Source organism: Peromyscus eremicus, chromosome 19 (assembly GCF_949786415.1).
Source record: "Peromyscus eremicus chromosome 19, PerEre_H2_v1, whole genome shotgun sequence".
Classification (NCBI taxonomy): domain Eukaryota; kingdom Metazoa; phylum Chordata; class Mammalia; order Rodentia; family Cricetidae; genus Peromyscus; species Peromyscus eremicus.
The window spans coordinates 14,720,471-14,737,166 of NC_081435.1; the positions used below are offsets into that span (position 1 = coordinate 14,720,471).

General features: G+C 43.5%; 1 protein-coding gene across 1 annotated transcript in view; it reads left to right on the forward strand.

Moving 5' to 3' along the window:
* Fhod3 (formin homology 2 domain containing 3) overlaps positions 1 to 16,696 on the forward strand; it is a 428,818-nt gene that overhangs the window by 390,491 nt on the left and 21,631 nt on the right. The window contains 6 exon segments of the mRNA XM_059246707.1: positions 2,688 to 2,846; positions 9,506 to 9,516; positions 9,548 to 9,690; positions 9,693 to 9,724; positions 12,891 to 13,010; positions 13,871 to 14,032. Of these exon segments, the coding sequence (XP_059102690.1) occupies positions 2,688 to 2,846; positions 9,506 to 9,516; positions 9,548 to 9,690; positions 9,693 to 9,724; positions 12,891 to 13,010; positions 13,871 to 14,032 (627 nt within the window).

Below are 16,696 nucleotides of genomic sequence, written 5' to 3' on the forward strand. Positions count from 1 at the left end.
GGCTCAATGTACAAAAAACTCCATAACCATGCAGAAGGAGATTATTAGTGCTTAACAAAAGAATATTGGTGGCTGGAGAGATGGCTCAGCAGTTAAGAGCACTTGTTGTCCTTTCAGAGGACCCGGGCTCAGTCCCCAGCATCCACATGGTGGCTCACAACCATCCGTAACTCCAGTGCCAGGGAATCCAGTGCCCTCTTCTGATTTCCAAGGATACCAAGCAAACACATGGTAGAATGTATACATGCAGGCAAAACATTCATATAGATAAATAAATAAATGTAAAAAAATTTAAAGAATATTATTGACTTTAAAATGAATATGGTCTTATATTAACTTTAGAATGGATTTTCTTAAAATTTCAAAAGAAATCTTACTAGAATTTTGATAGAATTATTTTTTTGGAGACAGGGTGTATGAGTCAGGGTTCTCTAATAGAACAGAACTGATAAGATGAAATATGTTCCCAGGGCCCCTTCCCAGGGCTAGGTTGCTCTCAGTCATTTCCTTCATGAAGAAACCTACGCGTACTTATTCCCAAACACACGTTTAAGACCTAAAGTAAAATTGTAGCAATTGAGTTGGGAGGGCCTGGGAGGATCTGTAGAGACATAGTCTGCTTCTCCTTTTAGCCCACAGCTCTACTGTTAACCCGGCTGGGTGGCTCCTCTGCTCCTGGACTCCTGCAGCTCCAAGGGAGCAGTTCAGAGGGCACTTGTCTGCAGGGTGTGGTCAGAGATCCTCCCCAAGGCTAGCCCATGAGGTCTTTCAGGATCTAGCCTCATCCCCGACAGCTCTCAGCCACAAGAGAATGGCTTCTTACTTCGTTGCTTTCTCCCTTGGGCCCGGCAGGATCCCAGAGACTCTTAAAGGTACAGCTGGGGAGTCAGTTCTTGCAGACCTGGCTTTTTCAACAAGTAACAGGTGCCTGACTCTCCAACTATACCTTTAAGAGTCTCTGAGACTATATCTATATCCTGAAATACACACACACACACACACACACACACACACACACACACATATATATATCCTGAAAGACCTCACGGGCCAGCCTGGGGGAGGCTCTCTGACCACACCCTGCAGACAAGGGTCCTGCAGTTGGAATCCTTGCTTAGTGAGCCCCCACCATCACTGGGTGCATTTTCTTCAAGAGAACCATATTCTACCTTCATCATCTTTGCCAACCTAAGAGTGTCCCATGATTCAAATCAGCCATCTTCCCAGACGCCTTTGTACCACAGGAAACCTGAGCAGTTGTAGAGGCTTGCTGAGCCAGTCTCCTCCCCTGTTCCCCCCTTGCTGCCTACGTATCACTTGCTGACAGCCGAAGGGAAATATGGAGACAGCTTGGGTTATAACCTGTGTTTATAGGTCAGGACAGCTATGATAAAACACCATATACCAGACTGGAGAGATGATTCCATTTGTTGTTCTTCTAGACAACTCGAGTTCAGTTCCCAGCACCTACATGGTGACTCATGACCATCTGTAACTCCAGTTCCAGGGGATCTGACACTCTCTTCTTAACTCCACAGGCACCAGTCTTGCACACAGTACACATACATACATGTAGGCATACCATTCATATATAAAATACTATATACTCACTGGATTAAACAACAGAAATTTATTTCTTACAGTTCTTGAGGCTGTGGAGTTGAGGACCAAGATGCTAGCCAGGTTAATTCTGCCAAGGGCTTTCTCCCTGTGTTCCTGTAAGAACACCTATCCCATTGGGAAGATTCCACTCTTACCACGTCACCTAAACCTAATTACCTCCCAAGGCTCTGACCTCTGATACTAGACTCCATCTTTTTGGAAATCAGGGGGCCAATAAGTGGATGGGGAAGGGATACAAACATTGAATTTGAAAGGCATACAAACTGAGTCCCAGCCATACGCTAGCCCTTATGATGAGGTAGGCCCAGGGCCTCTGAGAGGCACCCATGTCATCAGGAAAAGCCACATCACAGGGTTCTGTGAGGATGCCAGAACACCTCTGGTTCTCTGATGTCCTCTTTGGTGTCTGTTCCTGCCTGCCACCCATACCTCTCTATCAGCAGATGCCCTTTCTTTTCTCTTAGTTGGGAGGCCCCACTCCACCCTCCAGTGGGCAGCTGTATGATGGTTACATGTATAGGAAAGATGGAGACACTCTGCTCTAAAGGGTACAGGGCATTTGGATAGTGAGGGAGGCCCTGGGAAGATCCAGGGACCCAAGGGCTGACACACCAGCCATACTGAATGTCCTCACTAGCCTGCCTCCTCAACCTCTGTAGTCACTGCTATGGGCATACTGCACACATTGAGCTAACAATACCCATCCAAACACCTCTCAGCACACAAGAAAGGAACTCTAAAAGGGTGGAAAAAAAAACAGGTTTTGTTCTTGCACAAAAATTTTCCCTATTGAAAGCAAAGCAATTTTATTTTGTAATGTGTCTGGCTTGTGAAGTTCCATTACTGACCCAAGCTTGGAGGCAACTAAGTGCCGGAGCCTTGATCTGTCTCCCTCTTCTCCACTCTCTTTCCTGTGCTGAGTGGCAGCCAGTTCTTCCCGGAGCTGAATCTGGGCCATTTGCTTTCCCTTTTAAATAAAGGGTGAGTCTGCTTTTAGTAATGAAATCCAGGAAGGACCCAGGATGATACATTAATCTTTTAATTTTCCTTGTTTTATCACCAAGAAAACAGCTGCAGACGGTAAAAGGCAGGAGATCATTGTTCTGGATTCCAAGAGAAGCAACGCTATCAACATCGGCCTGACGGTGCTGCCCCCTCCAAGGACGATCAAGATCGCCATTTTGAACTTTGATGAGTATGCCTTAAACAAAGAAGGGATTGAGGTAAGACAGTTCTAGGAAGAATTGTTAGTGTTGTGAAATGTGCATCACATTAGTGCATTGAATATTACTTTGGGTGGTTTGTAATCTTCTTTACTCAACTGGACTCTGAAAGATGTTAATGATTCTTAGATGTCTATTCTGGGATGGGGAGACAAGTCACTTTTCCTGTGAAGTTCAGAGATCTTGGCTCACTTATGGACCTCAACTCTAACCAAACATTGCTTACCTCAGAATGGAAAAAGATCATCCTGTTCTCCATATGAGAATGCTTAGGCCTTCTTTCATGTCATGTCACACATGTCTAGGAACACTTACGAATTGTAATCTTCCATTAGGTGCTGAAGTCCACATAAAGGACATTGTTTTGATCTTGTAAAAGGATGTGATTTGGGGCTAGGGATGTGGCTCACTTACCATGCACTAATCCCAGTTTGATCCCTAGCACTGCGTACGGTGGCTGTGAGGGCACAGGTCTGTAGTCTCAGTGCTTGGTAAGTGGAGGCAGAAGGATCAGAAGTACAAGGTCATCCTCAGCTGTATAGGGAGTTTGAGGCCAGCTTGGGTTACACAAGACCATGTGTGAAAACCAAAAACAAAATAGAGATATGTTTTGTTGGATCATCTGGAGAACAGAGCATGCCAACTGAGGCTTTCATGCTTGCTGATCTGTTAAAGGTGGAGAAAGGTAGATAGCCCTGTAGGACATATTTCACTTGCTATGCCACAATTCCTGTCACTCCACATGGTTATGCTCTCCTGCCTCTGTGGGATGGTACCAGATTATAGCAGGTGAAACCTCTTATGGTAATGATGGAAGATGAGGGAGAGCTACTGGAAAACCTACAGATTTATACCAACAGGTGATATAACCTGGGGACATCTGGGTGGGGATAAGGAGTCTGGGGGCACTGCTTTGTGATATTGGGTGACCCATCCTTCTATTGGTAAGAAGCCTTCACATCTGAGGTTTCTTCATACACAGCCTTTTTTGGAAAACTTCAACATAGATGAAACTGGTGAAGCCTAACTCTAGAGGGAATGCAAGCCTTCGGCAGGAAAGTCCACAGAGAGGAAGCCTTGAGCCGCAGTGCTAGACTCATCTATAGTCCTGGGTAGAGGAGAGGGCAGTGAGCATACAGAACATGCCAGGTTTGTAACCCAGCAGGACAGGCATACCTTTGCACTTTGGGAAGAAGAGACAATCACAAGAAAAACTATCTACTGAAACAAGTACTTGGTTGAACATACAGTATCCCTGCCAAGTTCATGCCCATCCAGGAGGTGACCTCACTTGAAAAGGCAGATCCATTAGGATGAGCATCAATCTTCTTACTGGTATTCTGAAAAGAGGAGGGCTATTTAGACACAGACAGGTGGAAGTGCCACTTGAATCAGAGAACACACAGGAAGATTCACATCATGAAAGTCCATGTGAGGACAGAGGCAGAATTTAGAGTGACATGCTTACAAACCAAGGGATGCCAAGGAGTGTGGTGAGCATCAGAAGTCAAGAGGCAAGGAAATGCTCTTCTCTCCAGCCTTCAAAGAAGGAAGAGAAATTATGGTCTTCCCACAACCTTGGTTTTGGACATTATGAGAGTATAAATTTACATTGTTTTAAGCCACCTGTTTTGAAAATGTTGTTACCATGGCAACAATAGGACATGTAACTAATACACTAGATGCTAGTGGTACCTACTGTCCTCCACGTTGACCACAGCCAGAAGTGTCTCCACACACTGTCACCCTCCCCTAGGGAGTGAAAGAATCCCATCCAAGAACCTCTTATTGAAGCTACCTCCATATCCTAGAACTGTGCATATGTCTCAGCTGTTCCCAGGCATAGCTGTGAAATCATAGAATAAGACCTCTTGTAGAATGTGAAATGCAGGATGCTCTGTCATCCCCTCTTCATGACCATTGATCCCAGTCACCTGAGGGGTATAGACGATCTATACTCATGTGCTAGGAAGGACCCAAAGCATCTTCTGGACTCTAGTTGTTCAAGAGTTAAAATGAGACTGAGAAGAAAAAGCAGTTGTCAACTTAACAGACCTTTGCTAATAAGATTTGCAGTTAATGCCCACAGGCCTTCAGCCAGCCTGTCTGCTTCCTGGATACACACATTATGTCAAGGCATCGCAGCTTCATAGGGCCATTGGAAAGCTCTGTGTACCAAAACACAATTAGGATGTATTAAATGACATCCTGTGCCATTGCCTAGCAACTCACAGTATGAATCTGGATTTGTCATACAAACCTGAGTAATTAACTCCATTAAGGAAGTGGCTTTCAGAAGAGTATTAAACTGTAGGAAGTTATTTTAGGGTCATCTCTAGAGAGCATCTATAATACTTTTTTCCAGTAAAACACGCCGAATGATCACAAATGGAAGTAGGAAGACATTACTTCGTTACTTTTTTTTCCTCCTTTGCTTTTCTGATTTTTAGAGTGTAGTTCACTTAGAAGGCAGTACAATACAGTTGTCTTTAATAACATGAACTCATCTCACATCGGCTGTCAGACCCAGCATCATCCTAGAAGCAGAAATTTCCTTTATCCATTGTGCCATAGTATCACTCTAAGGAGTTTATATTGCCTGAGGCCCAGCCTTAGCTGCTTCATAGGTACTGGACATAGGTGAGTCTGCTCATGAGCTACGCAGCTGCCTCAGGGAACCAGCGTGCTCTGAAGATGGGACACAGCTGCTCCGTTCATAGTGTTTGATTTGTAGATGGGTTTCCATGGAAGATGAGCTCCCGCTAGGACATGAGGGCAGCCCCTCACAGTTCTCCAGCTCTGCCTGGGAGAACTTCAACCCATCCTTTAGTAAATCATTTCATCTATTCTGGGCACAACTATCTCTTGCCCCAGTGTGCGGCCTCAGAGCACTCATGAGAATGAAAGGAGATGCCATCAGAGTCTTTAAATTGCTGTATGAGAGTAAGTACATATATAGAACCCATTTTCTCTGAATATGCCAACTGTTAACAAACTATCCCTAGCCAAACTTTCCCAAGACCCTGATATTATACCTAAATCCTTATAGTATATTCTTCATCACCACGGCTAGGGTTCTGTAAAAAACAAGTGGAATCATTACTGCTGTGTCTCATCTGCAGGTAAATGAAATGGCCAAACTCGGCCTAATATTTAGGTCCACAATAAAGGATATATCTGCATTGTTTTTCTTTGGATAGTACCTTCTGCTACAAAAGCAAGTATAGTTATTGTAGTAATACAGGGTCACAGACTGGAACAGTGGTCCTCAATCTATGAGTCCTGACCCCATCAACAAACCTCTGTATTCAAAAATATTTACATTATGATTCATAACAGTAGCAAAATTACATTTATGAAGTAACAACAAAAAAAATTGTATGGTTGCAGGGGGGGATCACCACAACATAAAGAACTGTATTAAAGGATTGCAGCATTAGGAAGGTTGAGAACCACTGGTCTAGAAGGAAGTTAAAACAAACAAACAAACAAACAAAAAACAAAAAAACAACTCAGGTTATTACATTTTGGTCTTGTTGGATGCTCCTTTCCCTACAAAACTAAGTGGTAATTCAAAAATATCATCAAAGAAACTATGAATGTGGCAAGAGCCTGACTTAAACCCTGCCTGTGTTCATCTGTTTCATCCTTGTGGAGGAAAGGACCACCAGCTCACAAGAGGTGGCTGGGACCTGCTGTTCCACTGTCCTGTAGCCATCTTTATTGACAGTGATGTAAGGAATGAGAAAATAAACTAGTGGATGGCAAGCTCAGAATCCTCCATGGTGAAGAAATTGTTTGAATTAGAGAAGAGAAGGGCAAAGGAAACACGTTCAGTTCCTTCCTCAAAGGGACAAAGGGACAACACTTGCAGGAACATGTCTCCTGAAGGCTATAAAAGGTGTTGGCAAGCTTTGTTTTGAAATTCCTGTCCTGCCCAGAACAATTTAAGCATTATGAAAATTAAAGTACATTTTTTTTTTTGCTAAGTACTTTAAAAACCAGTTGCGTTCCAACCATAGATGTTTTCAAAGAGTGTTGTCTGTTTGAATTGTTTGGATAAGTGTTTTTTAAATACTAGATTTGTGAACAGTATTACCTAGAGAATTTTGGCTAAATCGTGACACTCAAATGCTGCCCACATGGCCTCATCCTGGAGCCACAGTGAACAACTTGGAAGGAGGTGGATCTGCGTGTTTGCCATGTGTCCCCTTCTGCAGCCTCCTCTGACTGCAGTTTGGAATATGGAACTTCTCATGAGCTGAGGCCAGCTCTCCCTGTCCATTACCACTCATCAGGTTCAGGGCTGCTTCTGCCCAGGTACACCTAGATGTGCCATTGTGCTAACATGTGCATATTTAATGGATGCTATTAATTTTCTAGCTGTGATTTCTTTAAACTTTGGAGTCACTATAGTATAAAGTTTATGTATGTGAATCCCAGCAGTCTAGATTGGAACAGTCCCTTCCCCCATGCTGTGCTGAAGCCCAGACCCTGGCAGCAAAGACATTACATCACTGTGCTTTTCGGTTTTTGAGACTGTCATATGGAATGTCACAGTGTAGAGCCTATAGAGATTGGTTTTTTTTTCACTCAATATGACCGACAACCTTGAGACTCCTCGAAGTCTCGGAGGCGCTAGAGCATCTTGATGTTGCCACAGGGGACTGTTCCATTCTGGGGATGTACTACAATTGGTTTTCCTATTTGTCCACTCCAAATATTTATCTTGACACGGACTTGGGCTATTATAATAAGGCAATTGCAAATATTTTAGTAGTTTCCTGTGGCTATCAGTTTCATTTTTCTAGAGTACATATCCAGGGAATGCAATTGGCAAGGTCATAGGGCAACCTCTATGTTGATAAATTACAGCTTATGTTTTCATTCTTTTTACAGTGAAACAAAAATTAACTAGAATATAGTTTACTTTATCAGCGTCTTATTGGGGAATTTTTTGTCTGCTATGGGCCACAAAGATTTTCTCCTATTTCTTTCCAAAATTTTATGGTATTACATTTTCCTTTGAAACCATGATCCATTTTGAGTTTCTTGTGTATAAACGAGAATTAAGTTGAGGTTCATTTTTTTTAAGATAGAGTCTACTTGTTAGAAGTTCTATCCTCTCTCTGTTGAATAGTTTTTCACTTTTGCCAAATTAATGAACCATATTTGTGGGCCCCATTTCTGAACTGCTCTGGTCCTGTTGATATATACATTTGTCCTCATTGCCTATGATTCTATAGTTCTTCAAGTTGGGCAGAGTGATACTTCCAAGGTCACCTTTTGCAATGCACCATGGTTGCTCCATTTCATCTTCCTTACTACGTAGCTTCTAGAACCAGCTTGTCTGTTTCTGTACAAAATCACATTGGTCTTTTGGTTGGAATAGAATTAAATCTATAGATCAGGAGAGACAGTATCTTGGTTATAAATCTCAGCCATAAACATGGTATTCCACTGCAATGAATTAGATTCTCGATTCTCTATGCTATTTTCATTAACTTTTTTTTTTTTTTTTTTTTTGCTTTTTCGCGACAGGGTTTCTCTATGTAGCTTTGCGCCTTTCCTGGAACTCACTTGGTAGTCCAGGCTGGCCTCGAACTCACAGAGATCGCCTGCCTCTGCCTCCCGAGTGCTGGGATTGAAGGCGTGCGCCACCACCGCCCGGCCTTCATTAACATTTTTAAATCTCCAACATATAGGTCTATAAATTATTTGTTAGGTTTGTCACTTGTATATTTCATCATAAGTAGCACTTTAAAATGTACTCATTACTATGTAACAATAAGTAGGTTTTGTGTATTGGCTATGTGTCATGAAACATTGGCAAACTCACTTCCATGTTTTAGAACATTTTTGTATATGTTCATAATTCTCTACATAGACTAACATAGCCTCTGTGAATATGGACAATATGAACAATTCTACATTTTCCTTCTCTCTCTCTCTCTCTCTCTCTCTCTCTCTCTCCTCTCTCTCTGTATATTTCTTGTGTGTATGAGTGGAGGGGAGGTAAGGGTTTCCATACAGTGTTAAAATAAAAATAATGAGGATAGATAACACATTTTTCTCTTTTAAAAAATGTAATGAATTAATCATTTGAACCTGTAAGAATCAATTGGATTCTAACATCCTTAGTCCTCTCAGCATCCCACAGTTGGCTTTTACCAGAAGCAAATAGAAATAGAGAAATAATACTGTTTTCATCACTGAGCAGGTACACATACGTACATACATACATGTACATGTATATCAGTTTTTCCTCAGTTTAAACTTGTGTTCTATATTAAAGTATTGTTTCTCTAATGCATTTTGGTTAAAATTTATAATTAATACAGAAAAGTCAATCTGACTTCTTTGTGAATGTTTCATTTTTGTAGTTCATTAAATAAGTTCATGGCATGTGCAACAAAGCACACATTCTTGACACCTGTTGCTGTATCTCCTAGGGAGCAAGAAGCTGTTCTCCCGATATTCTACCTTCTTTTTCTCATTTATCACCCCCTGTCCTTCCCTGGAATGCCCTTTATGCCCTAGAAGGTTATCATAATATAACACCTTCCTATTATTAAAAATAGAATGTTTTTACTAACTATTACTTTGAAAATTAGAACAGAAATTTGAAAACATTGCAGGAGCAGAGTCCATTACTACAGAGTATTATTACATTACCCTGTCTTTCTAGAAAATTCGACCACCATGATTCCAACTGAAGAGGAGAAGCAGAAAATTCAGGAAGCTCAGCTGGCGAACCCTGACGTGCCCCTGGGCAGTGCTGAACAGTTCCTTCTCACACTCTCCTCCATCAGCGAGCTTTCTGCCCGACTCCACCTCTGGGCATTCAAATGGATTATGAAACCACAGAAAAGTAGCCGGTCATAGGAGCATCCACATCCCAGTGTTGACGTCCTTACAGTTGGTGAATAGAGCTGACGAAGCCTCATTCTTGACAGAATTTGGAGGGTGAGCTGATGGTGAGTGTGTCACAGCTCATACTGGGTGGTGTGAATTGCATCTGTGTTGGGTGGTGAGTGCCTTCCTGACAGCAGCCTCAGATGCCTGACTGTAGACAGCAAATAAAGGATGTTTAGTAATCAAAAGTTATTAGACTGTATTTTTCACTGTAGAAAATATAGAAAAGCAGAATATAGGGGGAACCCTATCATCCTTCTACCCAGTGGTAATAACCTAAACTGGCACTGGCCATATCAGTTGGCAGCTCCACACATGCCTTTGAGAGAACATTAGTAGCTACTTTTCTCATTGTTGTGACCATGTCTGGCAGAAAGGACTTATGGGAGGAGAGTTTCATTTGGGCTCACGATTTCAGAGGGCAAAGGCCTTCATGAAGGGAAAGTCATGATGATGAATGGGACGACTCCATCCATGGTAGCAGAAGCTTGAGGCAGCAGACAGAAAACTGAATTATGCTAGAACTAAAAAGCCAGACACAGTAGTGTGTCCCTGTAACCTCTGTGCTCCTATGGTCAGATGGGAGGTGGACACAGGAGCATCCCTGGAAGCTTACAGGGATAGACACCTGACAGAGTTGTCCTCTGCCTCACATACATGTGTACTTTCAGATACACACACACACACACACACACACACAGATACACACACACAAGTGGGGCGGGGCTTAGATGGGAAAGGTACTGAGACCCCTCTTAAATAGCAAGTGGAAGACATAGGCATCCTTCCTGCGCTGGGTAGATTGTGTGACTTCCCTAGGGACCTGTGAATGAATGTCTGTCGACCCCAGATAGCAACAACAACAGACCAAAGAAAGATTTCCACCCAAGTGTAACTCAGTGAAACGAGTTTATCAGGGTTCCTTACGTGAGGGTGGGTCAGGAGTTACTTATAAGAACATAGATAACTCAAAGGGACGTATGGCACCATGAGCCCATCCCTGTATGGGCATTCTTGGAGTGCCCTGCCCAACATCAATGTGCAGAAAGCTGAAGAATAGCCTTTTCCCTAGGAGTTGTTGGTACTTATGTAAGTTGGGGAGGGGCCTGTGAATCTTGTGTTTAAGGAATTTCTGAGACTTGTAAGTTTTGGTAACTTCCTGAGTCTCTCTTAAGGATTTTGATCTGAAGGGAGACATTACATAACAGGCAGTGGAATGCTTTTGTGAGTTGAATAGGGCCAGTGGAAAATTGAATGATGAACTATAAGGGGCTTAGAACCAGAGAAGATGAAAACTGAAACCCAGAGGAGTTAACATGATACTGTACCTGAGAACAGCTATACAACAGTAAGTTTGGGAGGTCTGAGGGAAAATTACAGGGTGAGCATTTCTAATACAAAAATTGAAACCTGAATGCACAAAAATCCAAAACATTTTTAAGGCCAAAATGATTGCTACAGTGAAAATTTCACACCTGACCTCATATGACAGCTCATAGATGAAGCGAAAGTAATTAAAGAATTTTAAAATATTATATGGAATTACCTTCTGATTGTGTTGTTAGGGGGTGTGTTATGACAGGAGTGAGTTTCCCCCTTATACTTGGATTCCATCTATGAGATGTCTTATTAGGTATATTCAAATATTTGAAAAATATGAAATACTTCTGGGTCCCATGTGTAGATGTAACCAACCTTCTTATTAAATAAGAAACACAGAACCAATGCAAAGAAGAAAGCAAGAGGTCAGGAGCTAAGAGCTAAAACCTTACCCTTCCTCCTGTAGTGGTTCTACCTCTCCGAACTCACTACCCCTGTGTTAATGTCTTTATATAGTGTTCCTGTTCTGCCTTCTCATTGGTTGTAAACCCAACCACATGACCGCCTCGTCACGGCCTGTCTGTATAGGTCTCCAGCTTTTCCTTGCTTTGTATTGAGATTAAAGGCATGTGTGTCCATAATGGCGTGTATCCCTGAACACACAGAGACTTACCCAGCTCTGCATACCAAGTGCTGGGATTACAAGTATACACCACCACTGCCCTGCTTTCCTATGGCTTGCTAATAGCTCTGACCCCGGGCAACTTTATTTATTAACATACAAATAACATTTTAATACAAATAAAATATCACCATACCCATGTATTTTGAATAAGGGATTTTAACCTGTTCTACATCTGAGCTCATGGAATCAAGGCAGGAATGAAGACACCCCTAGGACTGCCAGATGGCTGGTGTAACTCAGTTGTGAAACCATTCAGCACACTTAAGTGATTTTAGCCAAGTAAGATGGCACTGGAGGAAGTGATGTGTGACTCGCTGTGGTTGGGGGACAGGTGAGTCAAGGCTTGGAGAGATTATAAAGTTGAACCTCCTGATGTGAGGGTCCAGGCAAGGTGAAGGACTTCATAGATTGAGGGCCAGTGAGGCTGCAGAGCAGGTCAAATGTCTGAGGGGTGAGAGTAACAAGAACAGTGGCTTTCAGATGTGCCCAATCCAAGGCCACAGGCTGGTACACCCTGGAGAGCTATGAATATACCTCAACACAAATTCCTTAAGTGTATTTAACACAGGGAGCTGGTTTTTTGTTAACTAAATTATGTTGTTCTTGACTGTAAACTTTGTAGATGACAATGCCATGTCACAATGTCAAAATATTTGGGCATACCTATATGAGTAACTTAGAGATGGCCAGCATGGAGTGCCTAGAGGGGACAGGAGGAAACTGTGGTGGTCCAGAGACTGTGAGGACACAGTGTGTACAGCCATCTCCCAACAAAGAAGAAAGACTAAGAGGAGCCTGTGATGCTGGTGCCTAGGGAGCATGGAAGAGAAGATGCCTTAGAAGTCAGCTGTGGCTGGTGTGGGAGTGGTGATAAAGTCTTGAGGGTCCTGCTTGAGCTGGATGTTGCATAGGACCAAGGGTCTTCATTGTGGTGTCTGGGGGTAGACTCTGCTCTACTGCCTTTCAGTACTGTCCATATCACGGACCAAAATGCCTGTCACACGCTATCCTGTGCTATGGAGAACTCTGCTGGTTGTTGCTGTAGACTACACAAACCGGGAAAGGAAGAAAGGAAACCAGAATGTGTATTCTTTCTCATCTCCTGCTTTCTTTTTATCTGAAAGGAAGTGGCTGAACCACTTTTGGACCTGAAGGAAGGAATAGACCAGCTGGAGAACAACAAGACTCTGGGCTTCATCCTGTCTACTCTCCTCGCCATTGGGAACTTTCTAAATGGAACTAATGTAAGACTTTCAGTCCCTTACTCTCTGGCCTCCTTTATCACAGTCTCTGCTGTCATTACCAATGGATCTGTACCTTCGATTCCATGAAGCACAATAGAACAAGCAGCTTTTATGGTTGTTTTTTGCTGAAATTCAAAGCTTTCTGTCCTCGAAATATCAAAGCCCATTCATTGTATATGAACTCTTCTATAAGCTTGAAAACAAGTACATGGTCCTTATAGAGTATGGCTACTCTAAAAAATTAACATCAGGGGATTTTCATCCAGACAGATTCTTTTTTTCCTCTCCTTATGACTCAAATATTTAGGCTTATACACATTCTGATATTCTTTTAGAGATTCATTTTGTTTTTAATTGTGTATGTGCATGTACATGAGTGTATATGCCCATGGAAACTAGAGGCTTTGGATCCTTGGAGCTAGAGTTATCAGCCAAGCTGTGAGCTATCCAGTGTCAGTGCTGTGATCCAACTGGTCCTCTGCAAAAGCTGTATGCCCTCTTAACCACCTTAAGCCTTTTTTTTTAGGCCTAATATTCTTTGTTAAAAGCAATCTTACTGGTTGGCTGCTGTTAGCCTGACTCTGGTCAGAAAGTAGACATTCAGTAATGGTCACAAGAGAAAGAAGCTGTTGGTATGCCAGTATCAAAGACCTGTCAAGGCCCTGGGAGGTAGCTCAGGGATGTGGTGGGTGTGGCTGCTCCAGTCTGAGCAGCAGAGGAAGAAGGAGTATGTGGCTCACTGGCCTCAGAGAAACTAAATATTGGGCTACCATAGGACATTGAGTCTAACCATCTACGCTGTTGAAAGAGTCCACATTATACTTGTTTTTCTCATGTCTTTATTCAATGTCACCCAACAGGCCAAAGCATTTGAGTTAAGCTACCTCGAGAAGGTTCCAGAAGTCAAAGATACAGTGCACAAGCAGTCACTTCTCCATCACGTGTGCACCATGGTAGTGGAAAACTTTCCAGACAGCTCGGGATCTGTACTCCGAGATTGGGCCATCACCAGGTCAGCCAAGGTACGTCCATGGACTTGGAGGGGCTGGCTGTGGCCTTGCTGTTGGGTCTCCTGCGTCATCTCCGAGGCATACAGTCTTTTGCTAGTAAGCCATTCGGTACAGCCTGCACTGCCTGCTCTGGAGTTCACAATGATGATTCATTTCATGCCATTTCTAATGAACTTTTAAGATCTTTTTCCTATCTCTGGTTCTTGGTCGGATTCTTTCCTACTGAGGTATGTGGCCCAAGCTTGCCATGCAAGCCTCACTCCTGTGTCCACTGGCGAGAGGGTTACTTTCCAGACTATCCTATCTATCCAATGTTGCAAATCTTCAGCCTGCTTTAGGTAAGCATATCAAAGGCAAGCATATCAAAAGGATGCCATCTGGCTCCTCCTGAGATGCATAGTACCCAGGATGCAATCTGGGAGCCAGAAACCCGAGTATGCCTGGCCCCAGTGCTCAGAGATTGGCCGTTCCAATGATCTTACACACAGGGAACATTTTTTTATAGGGCTATAAACAGTCTATGGCTTTTGACCCTCAACTGCAGCTCTTAAAGTACAGAGTTAAGATCTTTGTGAGCACATGGCTGGTTAGGGAAGAGACCATTGTAATTTGTGGTCACTTACTTAGCTGCCTGCAAGGTAGGGGACCACTGAGGCAGAACAATACCCAGGGGAACCCCAAATACAACAGAATTGGGATAAATGAAGGCTATGGAAGCACTGGTAGCTTGTGGGGTGGGCAGGAGTCTGTGAACAGGGCACAGAAGCCAGGCCACGGTAGAGGAAACTTCTGGAAATATAGTGGGCTTGGAAGTGTGAGTGGAAAGTATTAGGACACACTGGAGTTGAGTATGAGGTGTGGTTGGAGAGCAGAGTGGCCAAGAGGTAGAGTCAGGGGTTACAGGGGTCTCCTTGAAGGAGCTCATCCACGGGACTGGCATGTGACTTGGTAGCTGGCAGCCTCCTTCACCTGCCACAGGAGTTACAATCTGGCAGGCACTGGGCACACACCCTAGCAGGTGTACTTCAGTTGGCTTCATAGTGTACCTGCCTTGAGGCAAAAATAGGCATAGCCATTGAGTCCCCTAATGGGGATGCATGTCACACTGTTCTGTGGTGGGCGCTAGGCTGTGGTCTTTACACAGAAGCAACGCAGGAAAGCCCCTCAGATGGTCCTGCAGTCACTGGTGTACCACCTCCATAAGTCCTTCCTCAGAAGAAGGCTTCGTTAGAGATTCAAGACAAAAATCAGTGTGTCAGGCTGGAGAGATGGCTCAGAGGTTCAAGAGCACTGGCTGCTCTTTCAGAGGTCCTGAGTTCAATTCCCAGCAACCACATGCTGGCTCACAACCATCTGTAATAAGAGCTGGTGCCCTCTTCTGGCTTGTAGGGGGTACCCACAGGCAGAACATTGTATACATAATAAATAAAAATAAATCCTTAAAAAATATTTATAAAAAAAAATCAGTGTGTCTAGAGCCCCTTCCTTTTGGCCTTGTTTCCAGAGCCAACCAGAACAAATGGGTTCCATTTGATTCTACCCAGGGTCTCCCCAGATGAAGCTGGCTAGCCGCAAAGTGACCCTGACACAGAATTACTGATGCCCGACCAGATCCGTGCCTGTCCTGGGCCCTCATCAATACCAGCCCTGTCCCAACTGCCTACTAGACATTTTGTTGTCATTTAAATAGTAGCTTCATAATGTATCCTTGCCTACGTACTGACCACACAGGCCCAAACTGCCCACAACAGTTACACTCGATGATGGCTGTTCAAGGTCTATGACTTCCGACAGGAGACCATGGGGCTATCTGCTGTCCTTTTCCAAACTTCACACAGCCTGCGGAGCTTGGAAGCACTAAGCCCTTCTTGGGCCCTGCCCTGCTTTCTTGTCCTTGGGACTCCTCTGGGCTCCTAGTCTTTCTCCCATGGGTGTAGCCGATCCTCCTTCAGATCTGCTTTGTTGACTTGATCCTGTACCAGGCTTTTCTTTTGGGTGCCAACCAGCTCCCAGATCATGACATGGAGACTTATTAGTTTTGAATGCTTGGCCTTAGCTTAGCTTGTTTCTGACCAGCTCTTTTGACTTAAATTAACCTGTTTCTCTTTATGCTACCTTTTGCCTTGGGTCTTTATACTTTTTTTTTTCTTCTGTATATCTTACTTTCACTGCTTCTCGTGGCTGCCTGACTGGTGTCTCCCTTGTTCTCTCCTCCTCCCATCTTTCTTCCTTTCGAGCCTAGATTTTTCCTCCTATTTATTCTCTCTCTGCCAGGCCGCCTCTCCTTTCTCTGCCTAGCTATTGGCTGCTCAGCTTTTTGTTAGCCTAATCAGGTGCCTTAGGCAGGCAAGGTGAAACAAATGCAACACATCTTTACCTAATTAAACACAGGCACGCACAAACAAATGTAATACACCTTTACACAGCTAAAATAATAGTCTTCAGCATAAATAAATGCAACACACTTTGCCCAGTTAAAATAATATTCCACAGCATGATCCCTTCCCTTGTCCTCTGAGGGTGGGGCTGAAAGCACAAGGTCATTCCTGCCAATCCTGTCTGGGTCTTCCCCTCTCAGACCTGCTGCCATCCCTGCTTGAGTGGCAGCTCACCTCCTGGATCTGCTCCTTCAGACTTCTGTCTCACTTTCACCCCCTCCCACTGCTGCTTGCCATT